This window comes from Brachycentrus maculatus, unplaced genomic scaffold, assembly GCF_059751285.1.
Source record: "Brachycentrus maculatus isolate JH-2025_06_01 unplaced genomic scaffold, ASM5975128v1 h1tg000104l, whole genome shotgun sequence".
In the NCBI taxonomy this organism is placed as follows: Eukaryota; Metazoa; Arthropoda; class Insecta; order Trichoptera; family Brachycentridae; genus Brachycentrus; species Brachycentrus maculatus.
Genome location: NW_028280858.1, coordinates 48,133 through 74,571, shown reverse-complemented (window position 1 = coordinate 74,571; position 26,439 = coordinate 48,133). Strand labels below are relative to the sequence as shown.

At 32.3% G+C, this 26,439-nt stretch overlaps 2 protein-coding genes across 5 annotated transcripts in view; one reads left to right on the top strand and one right to left on the bottom strand.

Annotated features, from left to right (window-relative positions):
• The window catches only part of IntS1 (integrator complex subunit 1), a 40,617-nt gene extending 36,824 nt beyond the window's left edge, over positions 1–3,793 (bottom strand). Inside the window, exons 1-3 of the mRNA XM_088258805.1 lie at positions 3,491–3,793; positions 1,887–2,062; positions 64–333 (exon numbers count right to left, since the gene is read on the bottom strand). Coding sequence (XP_088114931.1) covers positions 64–333; positions 1,887–2,062; positions 3,491–3,647 — 603 coding nt within the window. The 5' untranslated portion in view covers positions 3,648–3,793. The remainder of the gene's footprint in view (positions 1–63; positions 334–1,886; positions 2,063–3,490) is intronic.
• Positions 3,794–4,215: 422 nt separating this feature from the next.
• Positions 4,216–23,367, top strand: LOC148310174 (senecionine N-oxygenase-like). 4 transcript variants are annotated; one of them, XM_088258788.1, is made up of 8 exons: positions 4,216–4,327; positions 15,506–15,711; positions 17,327–17,465; positions 18,300–18,471; positions 19,366–19,638; positions 20,920–21,083; positions 21,918–22,061; positions 22,960–23,367. In XM_088258788.1, the coding sequence occupies exons 2-8, from the start codon at positions 15,518–15,520 to the stop codon at positions 23,167–23,169; spliced, it is 1,296 nt and encodes a 431-aa protein (XP_088114914.1). In that variant the 5' UTR covers positions 4,216–4,327; positions 15,506–15,517; the 3' UTR covers positions 23,170–23,367. The 4 variants fall into 4 exon arrangements, with proteins under 4 accessions (XP_088114914.1, XP_088114916.1, XP_088114912.1 ...); XM_088258790.1 differs by lacking the exon at positions 4,216–4,327 and adding an exon at positions 8,725–8,799 and having other exon boundaries at positions 22,960–23,365; XM_088258786.1 differs by lacking the exon at positions 4,216–4,327 and adding an exon at positions 13,120–13,323.
• The last annotated feature ends 3,072 nt before the right edge of the window (positions 23,368–26,439 follow it).

The following is a 26,439-nucleotide window of genomic DNA, read 5'->3' as shown; positions in this document are numbered from 1 at the left end:
CTGCAGAAAACACCTCTAAATTAGAAGTTTGACGGTTTATTCCTTAATAAAAAAAAAACCAACCTTAATAAACGCATCTGGCCAGTTTTTGCTGTCTTTATGTCCAGCATACAGTAAGTTGCATGCCAAAACAAAAACTAGAGGATTTCCTTTGCTCTTGAAGGCGGTTCCTTGCTCCCTTTTCAGGAGTCCGCAGAGTCCCTGCATCACGGTCTCATTACCGAACATAGCGGGCCGCATTTTGGCCAGGTAAATCAAGCCGTAAGAAAGAGCCGGATCCGGTTTCCATCTCTGGGATTTCAGGAGACGTATAGCACCGGATAAAAGACCAACCTGAAATTTAACGGTTTGTGATCACTTTTATTGACTAAGAGAGGTTTTTATTAACTTAGTCAGCAATCACTGATTGTAAGGTAAATCTTTAACAATAAGTTAACCCTTTCCATTCATTCAAACGCTAATCTACACCCTGATGGTGCATAGGGCACTGCATCATATAAACGCGTTATCTTGATCGTTAACACATGAAGGAAAGGTGGTCAGCCCTCCGCTTCGGGTACCAGTCCAGGGTAATATTGAATAAATATTAGAGTGAAAAAATCACTTATATTTATTTGACCCCCCCCTGGGAATCAAACCCGGGATCTCTAGTAAGGTAGTCAAGCGTGCTGACCATTACACTATGGAGGCGGACCCTTTCCATAGTCAAAGTTAATTAAATACCTAAATTACTCATTTCTAGCACAACTATCTATGTATATACAAAGTCTATCCGAAGAAAAAAAATATATCAACATATCGCGCACTCCTTTCAAGAACGTCATAAATCAAAATACTTGATTTTTCAGGAGAACGTTTTTAAAGTTTAAAAATATAATACAATGTATTAAAAATAAATATCAAGCCACTTTTTGAACTTTTTACTGTGCAACAGATCTTTTTAGATAAAATCTGAAGGTTTTTTCTCCATTTTAAAAATATTAAGTATATTTAAAAAAAATTACTAAACAATACATTTTATTCAAAATGCAAAAACAACACTTTCTGCTCTGTAGCGGGTAAATATTAAGTTTAAAATATGCCTTTTTTGCTGGGATATAGTACATTTTCTGGGCATTCCGAAAACACGCACAACTGAAAATTGACGATTTTCGATTTATGACGTTCTTGAAAGGAGTGAGCGATATATTTCACTTGTTGATGTCGTCCAGCATAATATTGAATATATATTAGTGTAATAAATTTTATTATTAATTTATGCCGCTTCCCGTAGGGCTAGGCAGAAAAAATAGAACGCAACACCAATCTGTCTTTGCGCACAATCTTCGCCTCTTCCACATTCGTACATTCTCTCATACATACACGCTGATTATTACTCCTGACCTGACCACTTTTTCATGCTAAGTTATCTTGGTCTTCCTCTGATTCTATTACCAACCACATTCACCTCATTTTTTTTAAACTATCTTTTCTTCATTCACTCGATTCACATGGCCAAGCCATCTCAACACACTTTTTTTTAACCCTTTCCACTCTGACCATTTTTTCTCATAACTGATCAGCTACTCTGATCAAAAAAATGCGACGTTTTTCTACCATTAAAATAAATATTTTGGTTCCCTAATTTTGTTACACTCTGTCTAGCAATTCGTATGACCATGTTAATTAAGATTAACTGTATTTATCTGAAATATTTTTTGGCAGAATATACTTGGGTGATCATGATTAAAAATCAGTGATTTAAGTTATACCTGCGCCGGGACAGACATTGTGGCCCACGGAGCTGCCTACTAGAATCATACGAGTCAGAATGTCTGGCCTACAGAGTGGTAAGAGTTAATTGAAAAAATTATAAGGAGAAAATTATAGGAAAAAATTATTCTCACATATTTTTCAGTATTGTGACTATCATAGGCGGCTAGGACAGACGGAGCCAAGTCTAGAGGATCCACATCAAGAGCTGCACTGGATTCACTGGGTGACCCGGCATAAGACCCCATCTTAGGTTTCTTAGTAGGAGGCACATTGGGCGCAGCACCTTCTCGTTTCCTTTCTGACGACCCTGTAATGCACAAAAAATCTTATTTAAGCATCAAGTAATAGAAACCAAGAGAAAAAGTTTCATCGTCATCGTACTCTGACCAAATACGTAGTAAATAAAATTCTTCTTCTTCTTCTGCTTGGTGTAGGCCAAGGGTGGCCAACCGGCGGCCCGCCGGGAGTCTACTTGCGGCCCGCGGAGCAAATCACACATTTTTTCCTTAAGTGTATACAAACCCACCTAAAGAACATTCCATCATGCGTAGTTCGTATCATTTTATTTATTTTATTTTATTTTATTGGAAGGAAGAACAACAGTTACAATATATGATACATACAGAATACAAAAAATAAAATCATGAGAACCAATTATAGTTCTTCACAACTATGCATAAAAGAGGTCTATATAAAGGAAGAGACATGAGACAAGGATGGGATAAAGAGAAAAGGAGATGGCAATGAAAGGAAAAGAAGAAAAGGAAAGGACAGGGAATAGAATTACTTTTTTAGGTTTATAAGATTTCGAACAATTTAGCTTTGAATTTTGAAAGAATATATCATATCCCATATATGGAAGTATTTCACTATCCTGACAATTTCAAGACCCATAATGGCGTCAAGTAGTATACACGTTGGACTAAAGAAGAGAAGAGTAACAGAAGAACTGAGAAGTTTTTAAGACAGATGGGCCATATTTATTTTTTTTCGTAGAATTTAAAACAAAGCCAACATGCCTGATATGCAATGATTCTATTTTTATCTTGAAAAAGTACGACATTAAACGGCATTACGAGGCTAAACATGCAAATAAGTTTGAAAATTACCTTATAAAGTAACTAGTAAATATGTTTTTATAATATATAAATATCTTGTTTGCTTTGTATAATAAAGTAAATTTTGTTTTACGGCCCGGTAGGAAATCTCATTTCTAAAATCTGGCCCGGCTACTGAAAATGTTGGCCACCTACGGTGTAGGCCTTGCAACCTGTTTTTAAAAAGGAAAAGCCTCCTGCGATGTCGATTCCCAGCTGTCAATCTATCTCTTTGGTTGTCTGCCTTAGAGCCATCTCTACCTTAGGTTTGGCCGTGCAGTGCAATGTGGGGGAGTCTGGATGGTTCCATTCTCCTCACATTGTACACCATTGTCTCCTTCGTTGCCTTCCCCACCTAACGACATCTTCGATCTCGCATATTTCCCTTATCCTGGCGTTCCTTATTCTGTCTCGTAGACTCATGCCAGTATGCTTCTTTGAGTCTTCATTTCGGACACTCAAGGCGCGTTTTTTGTGATTACTGTGTCCACTCTACTTTTGATCCCATATGTCATGATGGGTCGCACATAAGTCTTGTAAATTTTGATTATGCTGCCGATCTTCACCTCACGATTTCTCCATATAGGATTTTTTATGTAAACAAAATAATTAGTATTTTATTATAAAATGTTATTTACCACTACTTGAAGGTTTATTGTGCATGGATCTCTTCGCTTCGGCATCTCTGTTCAGGGCCCCGGTGGATTTAGAACCCAATGCAATCAAATCCGTAGGATATTGGGCTATCTTATTTTTACCGCCTCTTCCCATAGACGGTGCCTTATTCCGCTCCATGGCGAAGGTTTGCTTTATCGAAATTTGTTCCAGTTAACACTAAATTGAATTTGTTTGTTTGTTATCCATTGCACTTCTAAAGAAAAAGAAAAGAATTACAAAGCGAGCGGCGCATGAGACATCCGAAGAAGCTTTCAAATAATGACAGATCTAAACCATAGAAAGGGAATTGACGTTTGCACTATAGACAATTTGCATGAAATGTTTCTGCATTACCAACAAAACGAAAATAATTGGAAGGTCCCCTTTAAATCTTTATGGTTGCGATTTTTTTTAAATGCAAGGTACAAATGAAAAGCATGATATTTAATTTTCGTTTTCCGGTCATCACCTAGTTCGAAAAGGAAAACTCGATACTCACACATATACTTGAAATAGATAGTTAAATGAAACTGTTTTTTTTTTTTTATAATGACGACAATTGTCGCTCAAATAAAAGCTAACAATATTTCTTATTTAATTTTTATATAACTTCTATCATTGTTCTAATACTATTATCACACTCTACCATACATTTTTGTACCATTGTGCATATAAAAAATACTCATTGAATTTTAATAAACTAAATAAATTTCTGGTAAATGTCACAAAAACTACATTCAACTTTCATTATTATAATATGTAATTTTCATGACACAATTTTTATAAAGTGTCTATTTTTGGTGTTTTAATTTTTTTTGGTGAGTGTGAGTTTTGTTATTTTATATTTCTGTGTAAATTAGAGTACAATACAGCAAGCAATATTTATTTCCTTGGCTTACAATTTATCTAACCGAAATTTTGAGGTTATTTTTTAAAACTACTTAGTAGTTTTGATGAAACATCAAATAAATTCACCCCGATTTCCACAAAAACCCGGATTATGAAATTGGAATGCTTTATTTTTTTCATACTTTGTACCCAAATTCCTACTCGATAGCTTGGAATAGACCGGAGCGAACCGGAACGGTGATCCGATTCGTGAAACTCTTGCCAATATATATTTCTACAAACCTTCTACCTACATATGCTTTGTAGCTCTGAATGGGAAAATATTGCAAATATACAAACATATGTAGTTCCAGATTGTGAAATTCTAGCTAATATATACATACTTTTACATACCTACCTATGTACCTCTTCATCGGGAAATTACTACAAATATACGTACATATGTAAGTCCGGTTCTTGGAATTCTCGCTAGTAGGGTCTGGGTAATGAGCTCATGGCTACACTTTTCCGGGAATCTTTTTTTAAACCGGAGCCTATCCTGCTTTTCATTTTAATTTTGTTTTTAAGGGAGTTAGAAAACGTTTGAAATATTACGGATATAAATCTTCAAAATTATATTTTAGTTTGAACAATACATGTTTTTTATAGTTTGAACCAATCGTTATACAACTATTACTGGGGCGTGTTGTTGATTCGGTTTTTTCCCGTTAATTACCAAACCTGCCGCTGGTGACGCTCGTTGGAAAGGCTATTAGAGCCAAAATGTTATTGGCTAGAAATTTCACTCACGAATCACATGAAATGATAGGTAACTCTAAACATAAAGAGTAAATCCACTTACAAGTAGGCAATGGCCATAAAACTTAAAAGTTGAGGCCTAATTATGGCCAGGATAAGCGGTGTTGCATAAGCCGTAGTTAGATTTCAGAATCCCTTAAATGTTAGGTAATTAATGATGATCATTAACGGCATATTACTTTAGTGATATCAATATTTTTCCATTGACGGAATGCAAGTACAGAAAACATATCGCTCACTCCTTTCAACAACGTCATATATCAAAAAAACTTGTTTTTTCAGGAGATCGTTTTAAAAATACAATAAAATGTATTAAAAATCAATATCATGCCACTCATTGAACTTTTCAATGTGCAACAGATCTTTTTAGGTAAAACTTTTTTCTTCATTTGAAAAATATTTTATTTATTTAAAAAAAATATTTAACAATACCTTTTCTTGAAAATGCAAAAACAACACTTTCTGTCCTGTAGCGGGTTAATATTAAGTTAAAAATATGCCGCTTTCGCTAGGATATATAACATTTTCTTTTTAGGTAAAACCTGAATGTTTTTTCTCCATTTGAAAAATATTTAGTATGTTAAAAAAAATAATTAAACAATAAACTTTCTTCAAATTGCAAAAACAACACTTTAAGTTAAAAATATTTTGCTTTTGCTGGGATATAGTAAATTTTCTGGGCATTTCGAAAACATGCACAACAGAAAATCGTCGATTTTTGATATATGACGTTGTTGAAAGGAGCGAGCGATATGTAAAATGTTTTTTTTTTTAATTTTCTGCATCTGATCTTATTTTATCAATAAGGTCATGATCATCATTGATTGCGTAATATTAAATGTATTTTTTCGTCTAATTTTCACCAGTCCTGACGAAAGAGACCGCAAAAAATTCAGAAAAAATATGTTTTTTTGGAACGCAAAAACAATAAACCCAAATTATACTCGATTCATCAATAATAAACAATGTGGTTAAAATTAATCATTATCATTATTATTATTACATAAAACCTAATAAATAATATCTATGCACGTATATATATATATATAAATATATATTTATATATATATATATATATATATATATATATATATATATATATATATATATATATATATATATATATATATATATACATACATATTCATATGTATGTCAGGACAGAAGAGTGTGGCGTTCCATCCTCTCTGTCTACCCCTGCGAGGAAACGGCGTTATGGTAGTAGTGGAAGTAGTGGTAATATATAACTAACCATCACGCCGCTTTACTGCAGGGGTAGGCAGTGAGAATAGAACGCTACATTACTCTGTCTTTGCAAACATTCTTCGCGTCTTCCACACTCATGCATATTCTCATACATATTCGCCATTTTTCTCGACTCCTGACCCGATGGCTTTCAAGTATTTGACATGCCTGATCATGCCGAGTTTTTCTCGATCTCTTCTGATCCTTTTTTCAACTATCTATATCCGCCACATAAATTTGTTTTACCTTTCTTTCCTCACTCATTCGTTTCGTTGCGAGTGTTTTTGCCTAGAATTTTCACTCATGAATTACATGAAATTATAGTAACTTTAAATATAAAGAGTAAATCCACTCACGAGTAGGCATAGGCTATAAAACTTTAAAAGTTGAAGCCTGAGTAGGATCATGATAAGCGGTGTTGCATAAGCCGTAGCTAGATTTCAGAGTCACTTGGACGTTAGGTAGTTTAAAAAAAATCACTCATTCGTTTCACATGTCCAAACCATCTCAACATACCTTTCTTAATTTTATCGATAATGCTTATTTCAGCTTTGCATTCTTTCCTGATTTCACCATTAAAACATGTATAGTATAAAAGTGGTATTTACCGGGTAAAACTTAAATTAAAAATGATTTTTATTTACATGATTCACGTTATACGTGATTTGGTATATCGCTCACTCCTTTCAACAACGTCATATATCAAAAATCGTCAATTTTCAGTTGTGCATGTTTTCGGAATGCCTAGAAAATGTTATATATCCTAGCGAAAGCGGCATATTTTTAACTTATATTAACCCGCTACGGGGCAGAAAGTGTTGTTTTTGCATTTTGAAGAAAATGTATTGTTTAATTTATTTATTTTTTTATTAAATAAAATATTTTTCAAATGAAGAAAAAACCTTCAGGTTTTACCTTAAAAGATCCGTTGCACATTGAAAAGTTCAATGAGTGGCTTGATATTTATTTTTAATACATTTCATTATATTTTTAAACTTTAAAAACGATCTCCTGAAAACCCAAGTTTTTTTTAAATGTATGACGTTGTTGAAATGAGTAAGCGATATTTTAGTGAATTCGCATGATTTTATTCAAATTTGAGAGATTTTATGGCCGCGAGGAGTAAAATATACACAGCCTATGAATTTCATTATTTTCACGAATTTTCTTTGTTTCCGTTTGCGGTCGAGTTGTCTTCTTTGCGTTGGCGTCGCCTTATGTATATGCGTCGGTACATGTATTGTAGTATAACTAGCGGCCTGTGGTCAGCTTGTTAAATTTACGCCCGGCTGGTGATATAACTGGACCAAACCACCGGAAGATCCCTCATGGCACAAAGACAATTTCCTGGTCACAGAGGGCGGTGGGCTGTTGGAAAATACAAACATGAAAAAAATATTCCTATGGTAGAATGAGGAAATTGCTTAAAAAAATATTTTTAAATAGGTTTTTTTGGCATGTCAACATAGATGAAGAAGAATATGGAAATTGGGACATTTATGGGGCTTACGACCGTCATAGGCTGGTTCAAGCAATCACTTTACACACTTGTAACATTCACTTATTCTACCCATGATCGACAACCACACTACTCAATTTTTTGGAAGTTTTTACTTTGTGATTTTTCATTTAATAATTAATATGTAACTTTATTTTTAAAAAATTATAATAACTGTAAATGTTTGATAACAACTTTATTATAATAAAATATTTATAGTCATTTTAAAACAAAGTTACATTTTAATTATGAAATCAAAGTCATTGAATGGTATTTCATAAGTGTTTAATTTTTTTAAATAATCGAATTATCAGTATTTTATTAAATATAACATTATGAACGATTACTCAAATAATTTACTGATTTTTTTCGTTTAATCTCAGTTTTACTATAATATTGAAAGAGACGTTTTTGCTCTCTTTAAAACAGTCCAAATGAGCAAATACTTAAGGTAAAATAATAAGGTTGATCAATATTTATTTTTCTTCAATCAAATAAAATTATCCTCAACATTATCTGTACTTCTAAACGTAGATTTGAACATGTATTTTTGTTCCAATTAACTTATAAAATATATGCGCGCATGTTCCAAGAAATTTAAGTTAAGTTAAGTTGACATACATACATACCTTCATGATTTATGTAAATATCTTTAAGATAAAAAATTATAAACAAATATAAAAAATATCCCTCACTATTTACATTCTCCAATTGTGATGTTGAAATAAAGATAACGATGAATTTTAAACTGTTAGGAAAAACGTTTGCCTCATCTCAATAAGAGGAAACGTTATTTGCAAAAGTCCCCGACGCATTATTTCCTGTGAACGTCAGCAGTGTCAATGACAGCAGTTTTCTGATAATGGTATCAGCATAAACATACAAGTGATAATAATACTGGTAGGTATGCAGAATTAATTATTGAATTTGAAGTCGATACAAACGTTTCGGCGAAAACGCAAATAGCTCACTCCTTTCAACAACGAAATTTATCAAAAATCGTCATTTTTCAGTTGTGCATGTTTTCAGAATGCCCAGAAAATGTACTATATCCCAGCAAAAGCGGCATATTTTTAACTTAATATTTGCCCGCTACAGGGCAGAAAGTGTTGTTTTTGTATTTTGAAGAAAAGGTATTGTTTTTTAATCTACTAAATATTTTTCAAACGGAGAAAAAACATTCAAGTTTTACCTAATAAGATCTGTTGCACAGTAAAAAGTTCAAAAAGTGGCTTGATAATTATTTTTAATACATTGTATTATATTATTAAACTTTAAAAACGATCTCCTGAAAAATCAAGTTTTTTGATATATGACGTTGTTGAGGAGTGAGCGATATGAACTCATACTTTTAATTCAATATAGGTAGATATGTAAGATAAAGGGAACGGTATCGTTTATATAAAATATGTTTTCTTTGGTATACATTTTTAAAAACATAAAGAAAATAGTATAAATATTTTTACTACACACACGTACATTCTGAAATTATCTTAACATCGCTATGATTATATGAATGCTCGTACGTGTACGCGTATTCAACCTTGAGTGCCCTAAACATTGCAGTTATTCTCCTTTGACTAACTTCTATTCCTTCTCTATTTCTTTTTCCATATACCCTTCAACTATGCCATCTGTATATATCCCATCAAATATATTTCACTTTAGGGCATTAATTACAAACGCAAGTTGACGATTTAATGACGATAACAATTACACATTTTACTGTTCGATAAAACAATGGTGTCTTGAACTTCTTGACAATATTAGTCGACAAACAGTTGAAAATGCCAAAGTCATAATTAAAAAAAGTTCACACGAAAAGTGAAAGGTGTCTTCACAACGTAGTTGAAACATTAACTTCCGTTTGTAATCGGTGCCTTGGGTGTAAGAATCCGGGGCGCAGGACCAATCACATATTATTATATCGCAGGCTTTCATATTAAAATTAACGATTAAGGTAACTCCGCATCGATCCGAGGTAGTTCCCTATGGCAATCTATTTTTGATTTTTATTTTATGTATTTAAATTGGTTATTGAGTGTATGATGAGTAAATTTCAAAAAAAATATTTATGTACAGTAATTTGCAATTTACGAATTAGGACTTAAATATTTCTTCAATTAGAACGTCTAATGAGTATTTCCTATTAACGCGAGTACAATATTTGTTGTTTGTTTTCACACGCTTGCAGCAGCATATTGTCAATTGTGATGTGTGATGTGTGGAAATCCGAATCACTCGAAGGTTCTTTCATTGGCGGTATTTGTAGTTCAGCCACATCGCACTTGTAAATACGTACGCGACATACTTACACTGACAAATTGTTTGCAATTTGTAAATTTAAAGGTGTACCTTAGCCACTTATGGGATTGAGGCAAGAGCAGATACTTCTAGAACAAAATCTCGTATTCGAACCTCCGAGATGAAGACTCTCCGATCCATAACCGGAAACACATTGCGAAACCGAATAAGAAATACCGACATCCGGACTATGTGTAAGACGGAGGATATCATGAGGTGGGGACGACAACGAAGGCGATACTGGAATGATCATGTAAACAGAATGTCAGATGACAGACTTCCACTATCGCCCTTCAAGGAATTCCTGAAGGACGCAGACCCCCAGGCAGACCTCCAAAAAGGTGGAATGACAGCTGGGAGTCAACATACCAAGAGCTCCAAGCGGAGGCACAAACAGATCCTTAGGATCTAGAAAAAGAGGAAGAAGAAGAAGAAGACCTTAATCACAATACACGACTGAAGGCTTTAATCGTTTTCCATTCTTTTAGGGTCGTTATTGCGACCTAATATTAGCCGAATTTCAAATTCGTTTTACCCATGGTACAAAGAAACCCAACACCCACACAGGAATTCAAAATGGATTATTTTCGGTATGATTTGATGGTTGCATCCTAATTACAGGGAATTAATTATATGGTTACCCTAAAACGGGGATTTCCTTTCAGTAAAAAGTCAAATGTCCACGTCTCAAGGTCCCTTATGACAAAAGCCAATGACTTGTATACGTCCTTCATATTTTAACATAAATTGTTTAAATTAAATGTATGTGTATATATATATATATATATATATATATATATATATATATATATATATATATATATATATATATATATATAATATATATATATATATATATATATATATATATATATATATATTTATATATATATATATATATATATATATATATATATATATATATATATATATATATATATGTATATATATATATATATATATATATATATATATATATATATATAGATATATATATATATATATATATATATATATATATATATATATATATTTATATATATATATATATATATATATATATATATATATATATATATATATGCATATATATATATATATATATATATATATATATATATATATATATATATATATATATATATATATATATATATATATATATGTATATATATATATATATATATATATATATATATATATATATATATATATTTATATATGTATATGTATGTATATATATATATAACAAAATTAAGGCACAACATTAAATTGTTGAAGTAAATTTGTGATGAGTTATAAGTTTAATGATATTTTATTGTAATAAGAATAGCCTACCTTTGAACGTTGTTAGAACCAGAATTTCTGACTTATGTAAACTCTACTTATCAATATAATTACATTATAAAACTAACTTATGAAATGCAAGAAAAAAATTTCGCTTTCAAATGGTTAAAAATGGGTATAAAATAAAATTACAATATGAAACCAAGTACACACACTGTGTTAAATCCTATTTCACAGTAAATAGGATTTAACACAGCCTTGTAATTTTATTTGTTGAGGATTTCTACACGTGTTCTAAAAATGATGTAATGTAACTTATCTGATAATTTATGTATACATTTTATTCGTAAGTGAAACAACATAGTATTAAGTATTCCATCAGCGGGACGTAATAAAGTTGCTCGCTCTTACTGTTGTGATTTGATTAAGTATCTAAAGGTATGTAAAAAATTCGTACATTTGATCAACCTGTGTGTTTTTCGAAGTAAGTGTTTGTTTAGTGGTTAATTTTGTGATAATTTTGTAATGTCCGTGACCTAATTATGGCTGTTGTAGCGCCAGTATCTAGAAATTTAGACATGGTAAAGAAAAAAAGTATCATAGGTACGGATACTGATTTGGTTGTATATATATATATATATATATATATATATATATATATATATATATATATATATATATATATATATATATATATATATAAACGCATCATCTAAACGCAGTGTTATCTTGATCGCTAACACATGAAGGAAAGGTGATCAGCCCTCCACTTTAGGTCCAGGGTAATATTGAATAAATATTAGAGTGAAAAATCACTTATATTTATTAGTCCCCCCTCTGGGAATCGAACCCGGGACCTCCAGAATGGTAGTGGTAGCGTGCTGACCGTTACACTACGGAGGCGGACATTGATATAATAAATAATATTAATAAAGTTAAATATTAATATTTAAGAACACCCGGAACAATGATCGAATATTTCATAAATAATCTTTGATAAACCTTTCATACATAATCAATAACCTTTACTCTCCCGGTCAGAGATGAGCCTAGACTTTTCCTGTTTTGTGTAAAAAGAAAACGTAAATTCACGAATTGTCACAGTGAATTGAGACCACACTAATCAAATTTTTGGGAGTTCTATATATATGAACCAATTTTGAAACATTTTTCTTGAATAACTAAATCTTCACTAGAGACATCTATTGGTGAGATGAAAAGAAGGTTTTTATTGAGCAGAAACTCTTATATTAGTATGTGAGGTCCGAAACCTGGATCACACACATGAGAAACGCGAGAATCACACACATGAGTAACGCCAGAAAATATCATTTTTATTTTTATTTATTGATTTATTATTATTTGACCAGTTAATTTATTTACAACATTTTAAATGTGTGTCCAAATACATAATCTCCAATTTTAATATGAAAAATAACTCTTATAATTAAAGATGATCCTGATTTTTTAACAAGTATTTGGACACACTCAAAATGTTGTCAAAGATCAACGCAATTAATTGAATAATAGAAACGGGGAAACCCTATTCACACCGCACCGCATCGCACACGCAACTTCGTGTGTAAAATTCTGATTCTGTAGTATTATTACATTACACACGATAGAGATAATATCCCCCGCAGTACTTATGAAGTGCGGTCACGCGGTTTCTCAATTTAATATAAACATTATCCTTAACTGTATCTATATAACTATCGATCGTTTGACTATTAATCCAGTCTTGCCAAGTTTTGCGGTGTCGTTACGACGGTAAAATTCTCAAATCTCACGTGCGTAGTGAAAATATTTTATTAGTAAACCATTTACGTTCAGGTACGAAAATGTTGCTAAAAGTGACATAAACGAAATTAGTTATTTCTAGTGTAAAAATACCTGTTTATGATTTGACTTTTACTTAGTTAATACCAATATTTCATAAAATCTCCTGTAATACGTGTTTCGATGCATTCCAAATCATTTTCAAATACCGTATGGTACATACGGTGTTTGAAAATGATGCGAAATGCATCGAAACACATGTCACAGTAAATTTTAAGAAACAGAGGTATTTACCAAGTAAAACTTAAATTAAAAATGGTTAGATTTTACCACAAAGTGACTGCCGAATCAATTAATGAAATCCTGTTTATGCTTAAATTTAATTAATAATATTTAGTGCGCATAGTGTATCATGCGCACTTTTGTGGAAATCATATGTTTAAAAAAAATACTACAAATGTGTATTTAAAATACGTACGTTTATTTTGAAATGTTGATTTAAAAATCCGCAAAAATTGAAGAGATTAAAAAAAAAAGAATTTACATGTTTTTGTTATTTTTTATTGGAGTACTAATAAGGCGTACCATTGCGCATAGGACACTGCATTAAATTAATGTTATAAACTCTTAATGGCTTAGATTGTTTATTTTCGTTTCGGAAGCAGTATAAAAAGGATAGAAAAACAAATATGTTTTAAGTCATTTTTTTTGGTATTATTTTATTTGTAACTTTTATTTTCTTAAATACATTTTTACCATCAAACCAACCCTTGCGCTGGTATAAGTCATTTATGTAATGACAGTGTCCAATGGTAACTTATTGATTATATTACTTAAAGTGCAAAAAATTAAATACCGCAAAAAAATATTATCATTATTTTTTGATGGACTCCTGGTGTGTAAACATAAACATGGTTTGTTCATGCGCAAATCGCAAATAAACAATAATATTTTTTATGAATCATAGATTTTACATACTCGCAAGTACCTATTTATTTAACAATTATATTCTCTGTCATATTAGTGTAGTGGTTATTTAAGCTGTTACTGTTTTTGTATTCCAGAATGATTATTAAATTTTACACTTTTATTTTGTTTCTGTAATAAAATAGTAAGTACGTACAACATGTGGATTTCAAGTTTTATACATGATTTTTTTTGGAAATATAATTCCGGATCTTATTTACATTTCCGGGTTTTCGGGATCTTGCGATTAGTTCCGGGATCAAACAAAAATTTCAATTTAAAATTATCATATTTTCATACTGTTTGCAGTAGTATGTGTGTATTCTTTCATAAAATTGTTAAATTTGATTACAACAAATAAAAACCTATCAGTGAAAGCTTAACCGACAAGAAACAAAAGAGTCCTATTAAGTTGGCGAAAAAGTGTGAAATTAGGCAAGATGCAGTCGAATTGGGATCTTACAGACAAATATGCGGCAAAACGATAATAATTTCAATATTTCGGGCTAATGCATAATTCCTTGTTTTTTATATGATCATTCTTGTTTAGATACGTACTTTTCGAACCAATAATATACTTAATAATAATAATAAAACCCTTATCCGCACCCCAATGGTGCATAGGGCACTGTGTTTTATAAACGCAGTGTTATCATGATCGTTTTACACATGAAGGAAAGGTGATCAGCCCTCCGCTTCATGTACCAGTCCATGGTAATATTGAATTAATATTACAGTGAAAAATTACTTATATTTATTTTTACCCCCCTTGGGAATCGAACCCGGGACGTCCAGAACGGTAGCCGAGCGTGCTGACCATTACACTACGGAGGCGGACAAATACTTAACTTATACTTAAGAAGAGAAAATATATTATTTTATCATAAATTATACATGTACAAATTGGCTGCGGCCATTAAAGAGGAAAAAAACAAATATAATAGATTGTTCGAATTGTGATGTATTTCAGAAACCTGACTTTAAATCCATATGATTGAAATTGAGCCGGATTCCTTTTTAAACGACCTTTTTTATAACCTAACTATGAGAATTTCAAGGTTTTAGAACATAAACCCTGAGGATGACAAGGTTCTTGTCTAACCGGTTGGAAAAAGTGTACCAATAAAAAGTGGTTAAAACAAAGTTGTTTTATTTTGTAAAGTTTATAAAATGTGCCACAAAGTATCTGCAAAATGACATTTTTTACTGATTTTTGAAACTTTCTGGTCTGAAAATCAATGACCGATTATTTTGTTACAAATATTTACAGTGCCCAGTCAAAATGAAGGTCGCCATAATAGGATCTGGAGTGGCCGGCATGGTCTCCGCGCACTTCCTGGTGAAAGAGTTCCCCAGTGCCGAAGTGATGGTGTTCGAGGCCACGGACAATATCGGTGGCACGTGGAACTACACGGATGCTATTCAAGATGAAGAGTTTGACCTTCCTTCCATGACCAGTATGTACAAAAATCTCAGGTAAGGTTTAAAAACATATTTCGTCAACTTTGATTACTAAATAATAAACACATGTCGCTCTTATCGTTTCAAGAACGTCATAAATCAAAAATGCCATTTGAACTGACTTTTATATCATTATTTACAATATTTAAAAAATATATATTTTAGGATGAAGTTACTGCATTATTTTTGTTTTCTAAGATTGCATTCATATCGCTCACTCCTTTCAACAACGTCATATATCAAAAATCGTCAAATTGCCCAGAAAATGTATTTTATCCCAGCAAAAGCGGCATATTTTAACTTAATATTTACTCGCTACAAGGCAGAAAGTGTTGTTTTTGCATTTTGAAGAAAATTTATGGATTAATTATTTTTTTAAATATACTAAATATTTTTCAAATGGAGAAAAAAACCTTCAGGTCTTACCTAAAAAGATCTGTTGCACAGTAAAAAGTTCAATAAGTGGCTTGATATTTATTTTTAATACATTGTATTATATTTTTAAACTTTCTCCCGAAAAATCAAGTTTTTTTATTTATGACGTTCTTGAAAGGAGTGAGCGATGTTTTAGACCGTTTAGTAAGTTTTATTTCATTTTACACGACTAGTTTCGAGAACACAGATGTTTTCATTGACACATTATTCAGGTATTGGTAGAGGTGGGGGAGGTAATAGCTAAAGGGAAGGGGGGTTAAGGGCAGGACTTTTTTGATGAGAAAATAGACAATAATGGTGATGAATTTTCGAAAAGCATATTATTAATCAGTATTCAAATTTTTAAATACATATTTCTAAATTTTATAATTATTTATGACTTGCCATTTGTATGTGATAAACAAAAACTTTGCTATGACCTATAACCAACAACTGACCTATGCACCATTGGCTGGTCTAATAATGGTCTGTTGTTTTTTACGCATGTGTTAAATTACGCTGATTTACTATAAAAAAGTAATTACGTAAAATATATTACATGGTTCAGAAATCTATATCTATGTACTCGTAGAAAACTTTTTCGACATTTGTATAATTTTATACAAATCGCTAACTCCTTTCAAGAACGTCATAAATCAAAAATCGTAAATTTTCAGTTGTGCATGTTTTCGGAATGCCCAGAAAATGTACTATATCCCAGCAAAAGAGGCATATTTTTAACTTAATATTTACCCGCTACAGGGATGAAAGTGTTGTTTTTGCATTTTGAAGAAAAGCTATTGTTTAACGTTTTTTACATAAACTAGTTATTTTTCAAATGGAAAAAAACCTTCAGGTTAAACCTAAAAAGATCTGTTGCACAGTAAAAAGTTCAATAAGTGGCTTGATATTTATTTTTAATAAATTGTATTATATTTTCAAACTTTAAAAACGTTGTCCTGGGAAATCAAGTTTTTTGATTTATGACGTTCTTGAAAGGAGTGAGCAAAATGTCGGCAAAGCATTTCTGCTTTAAAAGGGTATGAAACCTCACAACAGATAATTTATTATACATGGCACTCTGTTTACATTATTATTTGTTTGTAGCACATATTATGTTATATTGTTAATAATCACAGACCAAACCCTTAGTTTTACCAGTGTTATATAAATAAATAAAGTATTTTATTTTTGAACATTTCAATTTTGATTCCAGGACAAATCTTCCCAAAGAGATAATGGCATTTTCTGATTTTCCTATTCCCGAGTCCTTCAGGACATTCATGACTGATGAAGAATACCTTTCTTATCTCCACGATTACGCGAAACATTTTGATCTCACAAAGTACGTGAAGGTATGAATCGTCTCTTTAATCGTTAATAACCACAAAGTAATTATGTAATTTCATAACTTATATAACCCTAGATAACTAAACTATATTTGTAGATGCAATGCCATTTGTGGATCGCACAATATTGACATATCGCTCACTCCTTTCAACAACGTCATAAATCAAAAATCGTCAATTTTCAGTTATGCATGTTTTCGGAATGCCCATAAAATGTTCTATATCCCAGCAAAAGAGGCATATTTTTTACTTAATATTTACCCGCTACAGGGCAGAAAGTGTTGTTTTTGCATTTTGAAGAAAGTGTATTGTTTAATTATTTTTTTAAATATACTAAATATTTTTCAAATGGATAAAAAACGTTCAGGTTTAACCTTAAAAGATCTGTTTTACAGTAAAAGGTTCATTAAGTGGCTTGATATATTTTTTTAATACATTTTATTATATTTTTAAACATTAAAAACATTCCCCTGAATAATCAAGATTTTTGATTTATGACGTTCTCGAAAGGTGCTTCTTGACAACTGCACTCATTAAGTATGTTGAATGTTTTCGATAGCATTTTCGTTTCCTAGATGTTTTTAATATTATCAAAGCTTCACAAACATTGTGAAAATAAATTTACTGGAAATGTGTTTACTATTTTTAAAAATATTACAAAAAAAACAATATAACGTCCAATTTGATGTTAAACGTCAAATTTGATTTATTACACGTCCAATTTAATTTGTCAAACGTCCAATTTGATTAGTTAAACGTCTAATTTGAAGTGAAAAACTTGTATGAAGAAAAAGTAATAATTCGTGAATTTCATCTGAATTTTGTGTTTTTTTTCCACAGTTTCGTCATCTAGTGAATTCTGTGAAAGTGGTCGAGGAAGGATGGGAGGTTGGCTTTGTCGACCTGAAAGCGGGCGAGACGTCCGCGCAATATTTCGACTATGTGTACGTCTGTAATGGCCACTACAACCGCGCCTTTGTACCGGAGTACAAAGGACAGGATGTTTTCACAGGTACAATCATTTACTTGCCAATTCAATTCAAAATATAAATTTACATACAACATTTTGAGTGTGTCCAAATACTTTTCCACAAAATCCGGATTATCTCCAATTACATGAGTTATTTTCGTATTCTTTTTTGACATCTCTTAAAAGATGTAGAAGAATATGGAAGTCTGGGCATTTAGGGGGCTGACGACCGTCGTAGCCCAGCCTATGACGGTCGTCAGCCCCGTAAATGCCCAGACTTCCATATTCTTCTACATCTTTGATGAGATATCAAAAAATATATATATAAATTTATAGCTTAACTCGGAGTGAAAAAAACAGATTTTTTACCAGATTAATGTTTTGGTAAATATGTATCTGAGTTTGATTTTTTAATGAGTCTCTAGTATGGAATTCAGGAATTTTAGAAGGGCCTTATATGAGGCATATTTGTTTTTGAAGGAGCATAAAATGAGATTGTAACATTTTAATTATAATATTTTCAAGCGTCTTTCGGTATGTAAAATAATGCGGTAAGGATCTTGTTACACTGGCAGAAACGTCCTTTCACTGGGTGACTACCGAATAATAAAATATATTTAAAAACAACTTTTTTTAAGTCATCATATGTGGGATTAATTAATGTAGGAGAGGGTTTAGTGACATAATATTTAAACTGTCTCCACTTAAAAAATACTTCTTCTTTTGTGCGGTCAGCTCCCCTGACGACGACTATCACTTGAGAGTAATTGTCCTTGTCTTGGGCAGTTCTAAACAGCGCCTCAACGATCCTGTTCCCCGTCAAATCTCGTATATTCCGGAGCCAGGAGATCTCTCTTCTGCCCACACCTCATCAACTCTCCATTTTGCGTTTTATGACAAATAATTATAAATATTGTTGACATACTCTGATCGCAGGTGGTCAGATGCATAGTCACGACTACAGAAAACCAGAGTACTATACGGATAAAAAAGTGCTGGTTGTTGGCGCTGGACCGTCAGCCCAGGACATCTCTATAGACGTGGCAAAATTCAGCAAGAAGCTGTTCCTCGCCCATCACAGCCCCAAGCTGCCATCTCCTTACCCTGAGCACTTTGAGCAGCGACCGGACATCGGGGAGCTGACGGCCACTTCCGTCATCTTCACGGACGGAACTCGCGAAGAGATTGACGAGATTTTGTACTGCACAGGTAAGATAATAAATTAAAGAAACAGTTGTATTCTTTGGAAAGTGTTTGGAGCGTCATTCGAAGCGGTTTATACCATAGATGAAAGATTTTTTTTAAACGTTGCATAAAATGTGTACATACATACAACACATTATCCGCACCTGATAGGGCATAGGGCACTGCACAGTGTTATTAATCGTTAACACACGAAGGAAACGTGATCAGCTCTTTGCTTCAGGTACCTGTCCAGGGTAGTATTGAATAAATATTTGAGTGAATAATCACTTATATTTTTGACCCCCCTCCCTGGGAATCGAACCCGGGATCTCCAGTGCGGTAGCCGAGCGTGTTGACCATTACACTACGCAGGTAGACAAAGAGATATTTTCGTCGTGCCGAAGATGAAACATTTGCACAAAGTGTTTACAAATCATCGAACACGTTTTACTTTTGAATTATTTATGTATAAATTTTTGGCATGGTAACCCCAAAAGTCCTGGTAACCAAAAGGGTCAATGAAAAATAAATAATTTAAATTTATTAGTCCCAATTCAATACGGGGCTTGTAGACTCATGTGTAGGGACATATGAAAATGTTTACGAATTTATGTACCTGATTATTTTGTTTGTTTGTTAGTTTTTGTAATCACCTGTCGATGAAAACATCTGTAGCCTTTGAAACTAGTCGTGTGAAACGAAATTAAACTCAGTAAAAATCACTATTTAAAAAAAATCTATGGTGACACGTGTTTCCATGCATTCCGCATCATTTTCAAAGACCGCATTATAAAATGCAGAATGCATCGAAACACGTGTCAGAAAAGATTGCAAGAAATAGTGGCATTTACTAAGTAAAAGTTTGATTTAAATGGGTTGATTTTACCACAAAGTGACTGCCGAATCAATTTACGAAATAAAACTCAATAATTGGTAAAGTACAAGTGTATAATATATCGTAGTCGTACGGGAGAAAGTGACCAACTACCAAAACGTAAAATGTTCAGGAGGGCGATTTAAGTCACTTTTGCTTAGCAAGTAAATAAACACCAATGCAGTTAGTCATTATACTTCTTAGTTTAAAATCCTTTGTGATTTTTTCAGGGCAATATTAAACTAGTAAGATATCAAATAGTCAATGATCACGTTTTTGTAAAACAATTCACTTGGCCACTTTCTCCTGTATGACAACGATATAAGTATGGATTTTTGGAAATTGTGAGTTTTTGTCGTGATACTACCCAGATTTCGATAGAGATTTGATAGATTTTACACAATGTTCATTGAAAATGTTTATGTTTTCAGGATACGCGTATTACTGCCCATTCCTGGACAGCAGTTGCGGGATAGTGGTGCACAGGACTCACATCGACTTCCTGTACAGACACATCGTGAACGTGGCTCATCCCACAATGTTCTTCATAGGAGTTCCTCAACTCTGTTGCGCCGTACCGCTGATGGATATGCAGGTTTCTATTGCACCTATAACATAATCAGTAGTGATCATGTCTTTAAGAACAGTGTCCGTCGATGGTTGCTTCTCGTTGGAAGGGACAATGTAGAAAGTGAATGAATTAAAGTACAGGTGTAATTTTTTTTATTGTAAAACCATTATACTGTAAATTGTAATTGTATCTTTTGTATGTTACTTTTAAAATCTAATAATCAACAAAAAAAAATAAAAAAATGTATTTACATGTTGGCATTTCGGCTCAACACAGGCCATGCCTCAAGAGCCGTAATACATATTGTAATAAAAAAATGTATGTATCTATGAAATAAATAGATTAAAAAAAATAATAATAAAGGGTCATCGAAAAATAATGCTAACATTTAAAATAACTGTTAAAAAAAACTATTTAAGATAATTCAATAGTGTTGATTTTAAAATATGCGGAATAAAATATATTTTTATTACACTAGTATGTTTTGATGGTCAACACGCTCGGCTACCATTCTGGAGGTCCCCAGTGGGGGTCAAATAAATATAAGTGTTTTTTTCACTCTAATATTTATTCAATATTACCCTGGACTGGTACCTGAAGCGATGGGCTAATCACATTTCATTAATGTGTTAACGATCAAGATAACACTGCGTTTATATGATGCAGTGCCTTATGCACCATTGGGCGCCGACAACGGTTTGAATTGAATTGAATGAAAAAGTTGCTTTAAATAAATATTTAAAAATATGCCCTCGGCAGGGGAAAACCCGGTGAAGGCACATTTTTGTAATTTGTAACTATGTGTGTGATGATATAAAATTAAATAAATAGTAAATTCTATTTTTTAAACGTTTTCAGGCTCGGTACACGATAGCTATAATCAAGGGAGATTTCCAACTACCATCTAGAGAGGGGATGATGGATGCTGTCACAAAAGCTTACGAAGAAAGAAAAAGAATCGGCCGTAAAAAGCAAGATACTCACTTACTAGCAGAACACGAGGTAAATTAATTTATTATTTTAAAAATGTACTGAGATTTGAACAGAAATTAGAAGAGAAGTTGAGATTGAATTATATAATAGAGTAACCCCCCCCCCCCCAATAACACTGGGATAGGAATCTAGGGGGTCAATGTTTTTAAATTGTACTTTAATTTTGAATGACTCATTTCAGTCATTTCCGCTGTTCAAAATGTATAAATTTAATACAATTTTAAAAATTAACACACTATATCGTTTCCTCTTATAACGCGGTACCTATGTATGAATAATGTATTAATAAAATAAGATTAACAAAAGTATATTACCGTGAATTAAAAATTACTCTAGTGTTACTAAGTAAAAGAAGTACTGTAATCAATTTTACTGTTGTACTACTACAGGGTGATTCATTATGACAATTTTTTTTCCACACATAGATCACGCTTGAGTCGTGTTGAACTGCCGTGGATATTTTGTATAGTATTGTTTGATTTTGTCCGCCTCCGTAGTGTAATGGTCAGCACGCTCGGCTACCGTTCTGGAGGTCCCGGGTTCGATTCCCAGAGGGGGGTCTAATAAATATAAATGATTTTTTCACTCTAATATTTATTCAATATTTCCCTGGGCTGGTACCTGAAGCGGAGGGCTGATCACCTTTCCTTCGTATGTTAACGATCACTCGTTAATTGATTCGTATGTTAAAGATAACACTGCGTTTATATTATGCAGTGCCCTATGCACCATTGGGGTGCGGATAAGGGTTCAATTGATTGATTGTTTGATATTTCATCATGGAAAGACCTACGTCGCAACAACGTTTACAAATCGTTCAATTTCAAGATCCGCTGTTTTCGACCAATTATTTTTCAACGCTGAGTTTAGTACGTTGATTTAGAAAAGCGTATGGTTTGTCTTTCAGTCTACATACTTCAAAGAAGTTTCGAAGGAGTCTGGAGTGACGCCCGTTCCGAAAGTGTTCTGCGACATCAGGATGAGCACTATGGAGACCAAAATCAACCTTTACGTCTACAGAAACTACAATTACAAGATCATAGACGACCATACCTTCATTCGGACTTACCCCGGAGATGAAACAAAGACTGTCGTAAGAACTGTAAAGGATCAATGAATCTATCGCTCTCGTTTTTCCAATGTTTAAATGTAAGGTACAAAGTAAGGAACAATTGTAATGAGTGAGGAGATTTATTTTTTAAATAGAAAAGCTAAATAAACGTTTTTCCACAATAGTGTATGTACATAAGCCCTTGCATAGAAAAATCCACTTTTTACAATATATTGTATAATAGACTGAAAGAATCCAATTTTATTAAGTGTTTAATTTTTTCTCTCCTTCACCTTTCCTTCTCTATGAGTAACTTGTTTAGATTATTTTTAAAAGTATGAATATGTCCGATTTAAGATATTTCTTTGATATGTATTATATCTACTCGTTGAATGATTTAAAAAAATATATAACTAATGATTAGTTTTCACAAAATATATATTTACCACATCATATATAGGTGTTCTGTGAAAATTGAGAAAAGAGTCATCAATGCAATATTTTTTCACATGTAATTTTACAAAACCTTTTTATCTTTATGTACCAAAGGACTAAACAACATATTTTCGTTTTTACTGATTATTGGTAACTTAATATTATATTTGAAATATAAACACATTTATGCATAATTTTTAAAAATATTTACAAGAGAAAGCGAAGTTTTAAAGTAACGTTAAAAATCAGATTTTTTTTCGTATTTAATTAGGCTAGCAAAAAAATAATACAAACGTGATCTAAATGATCTACGTTTTTTAACGTGTGCATAGATTAATCCCATGTAAATAGAAATTAATCGGACGCACGTGGATTATTTTTTTTAAATAATAAATGTAACAAAAAATCTTATTTTTAAAACAGTTATTTTTTATCTTCACTTATAATTGAATATTTGTTCTCAGAAAGGGGTGACTTTTAATTGTTAATTTGAAATACACAACAGTGGGTGCCTTCATTTAAATTCCATTGAGATTAAAAATATGATTTTTGACTTGGCGACGTCTTTTACTTTCGGAAAAGAACATCACATATCGGAAAACATCTTACTCGAGTCTCTTGAACCTACTGCTTACCTTACTCAATAAAAGTAAGCAGCAGGTTTAAAATAAATAACATAGATCGATTGTAAGGCATTATGTTGCAACATTTTGAGTGTGTCCAAATAATTGTTCGTAAATCTGTATTTCTCCAGTTAGGAGATGTCAAAAATGTAAAAAATAAGCGGAAAAACCCAAATTTGACCATACTCAAAATGTAAAATAAAATCAAGAGTTAGTGAAAATTGCACTGGTAGCATTAGTTACATAATAAGATAAATCTACCACTGAAAGAATGACTAGTCTTTCTCAACCAATTCCAGAATTAAATGCGGATTTTTAAGACCAAGTATTATATCATTTCTCCCTTCGCTCATGGACTTTGCCATGCAAAAACCACTACGATCGTGTAAATAACACACCCATCCACCTTTTTAAAGGTGAATATATAGTATAATTTTGAACTGTGAGTGATATGTGTACTTTATTTAAATATATTAATTGATAATATTATCGCTTACTTATAGATTTTCCCCTCCAAAATGAGAGAATGTCCAATAAATTAATGTTTCCTACAACTATGAAAATGGGAAATTATTTCCATCAGACCGTAGCGGGTAAAATGGAACTTCCATACAGTTAATAATGAAACAATTCGGAACGTGAACGTCCGATCCGAGCTCCAAACACCTCCCGTCATATGAGTTAATGTGGGACATTCCATAATAAAGTGGTCTCCGGGCTAATAGAGTCCCGCTATCCCGGGAAATACCGGGCATTCCTTGCTTAATGTACCTTCTACGTACTACACAACATACTACACAAGATTTAATATCGAAAATATGCTGTCGGGATTTAATATCGACAGCATGTTTGAAATTAGAAACTATTTTTCTTCTTATTGTTGATTTTATTTTTTGACATATCAACATTGATGAAGATGAATGTGAAAGCCTGGGTATTTACGGGGCTTACGACCGTCATATGCTGGTTTGAGTGAACACTTTACACACGTGTAACATTCACCAAATTCTACCCATGATTGACAACCACACTTATCGAATTCTTGGAAGTATGAAATATGTGCTTCGAAACAGTGCTTGAATCAATTGAATCACACAAGAGACATCAATTGTTGATTTCAAAATGTTGTTTTTTGTTTTTGTTTATTGTAATGGTATTAACCCAACTGCTTTTGACTAAAATAGCAAATATTCGTGAATTTATTTCACATACGAGTTTTTTTTCTTCATATATTACGGTCGTTAGATCTGTAGGTAAACATGTATGGATTCTTTTTATAACATATGCAAGTTTTTATTCTTAAAAATCAGTTCATAGCAATGTATATAACAAACATGCACATACACACACTCACTCACACGCACACACATACAGTAAACCCCTCTATAACGCTGAGATAGGTACGGCGTTATTGGGGGGAACTTTATACGGGGTTAATGTTTTTAACTTTTTTTTTATATATACATTTTATACCACCTTCGACTGATGATTGAAGCCTATCACTGTGTATTTACATAATTTAACACTGCTTCCATATGATTACTACACCATTATGTACTATAAGGGTAATAAGAAAATATATATATACGTAAAATAAGAAAAAAGAGAAGAATAAAAAGATTCAGAACCAAATAATAATAATAATGTCCTTAAAAGTGGTAAAAGAATAAAGTTTCTGTAGGTACCTGAATTTTTAATTTTATTTTTTATTTTTACAAATGAATAATTTTAAAGTTACCATTTTTCTTGATTTAATATGCACAATATCAACTTCAATATCAGCACCGAATTAATTAAAGTAACGAATACTTCCCCTAATTCAAAATTCCACCCCTGCTTAAGGTAGGCGACAACATCTTTCTGGTCCAGTTAATAACGTGTGCAGAAAGACGTATTTACGTCAATAGGGATAAAATAATTATTTGTCTGATAAAATATTGACACAGGCGGAGACGTAAGACGCAAGACGCAAGATAAGTCCCCCATACTCCGTAATTCCTGATGTATTCTTCCACAACAAAGCCAACATGGCGATGCGGTGACTGCTTATCCGACACAGGTCGACTATTTAAGTCCGGCAAATCCTATAAGAACCTTCACGAATCGAACAAAGTCACAGCCTTATGTATAAAATAACAGCTTTTCTAATCGTCCACTGTAAAGCGAAGTTTGGGAAATTTATCAAAACGATTAGCTACTAATACTAGCTTGTCTGAAGACGTTGGGTTATTTTTTTACAATGTTTTGTTACATATTATTCTTGGTCTATAAGTTAGAA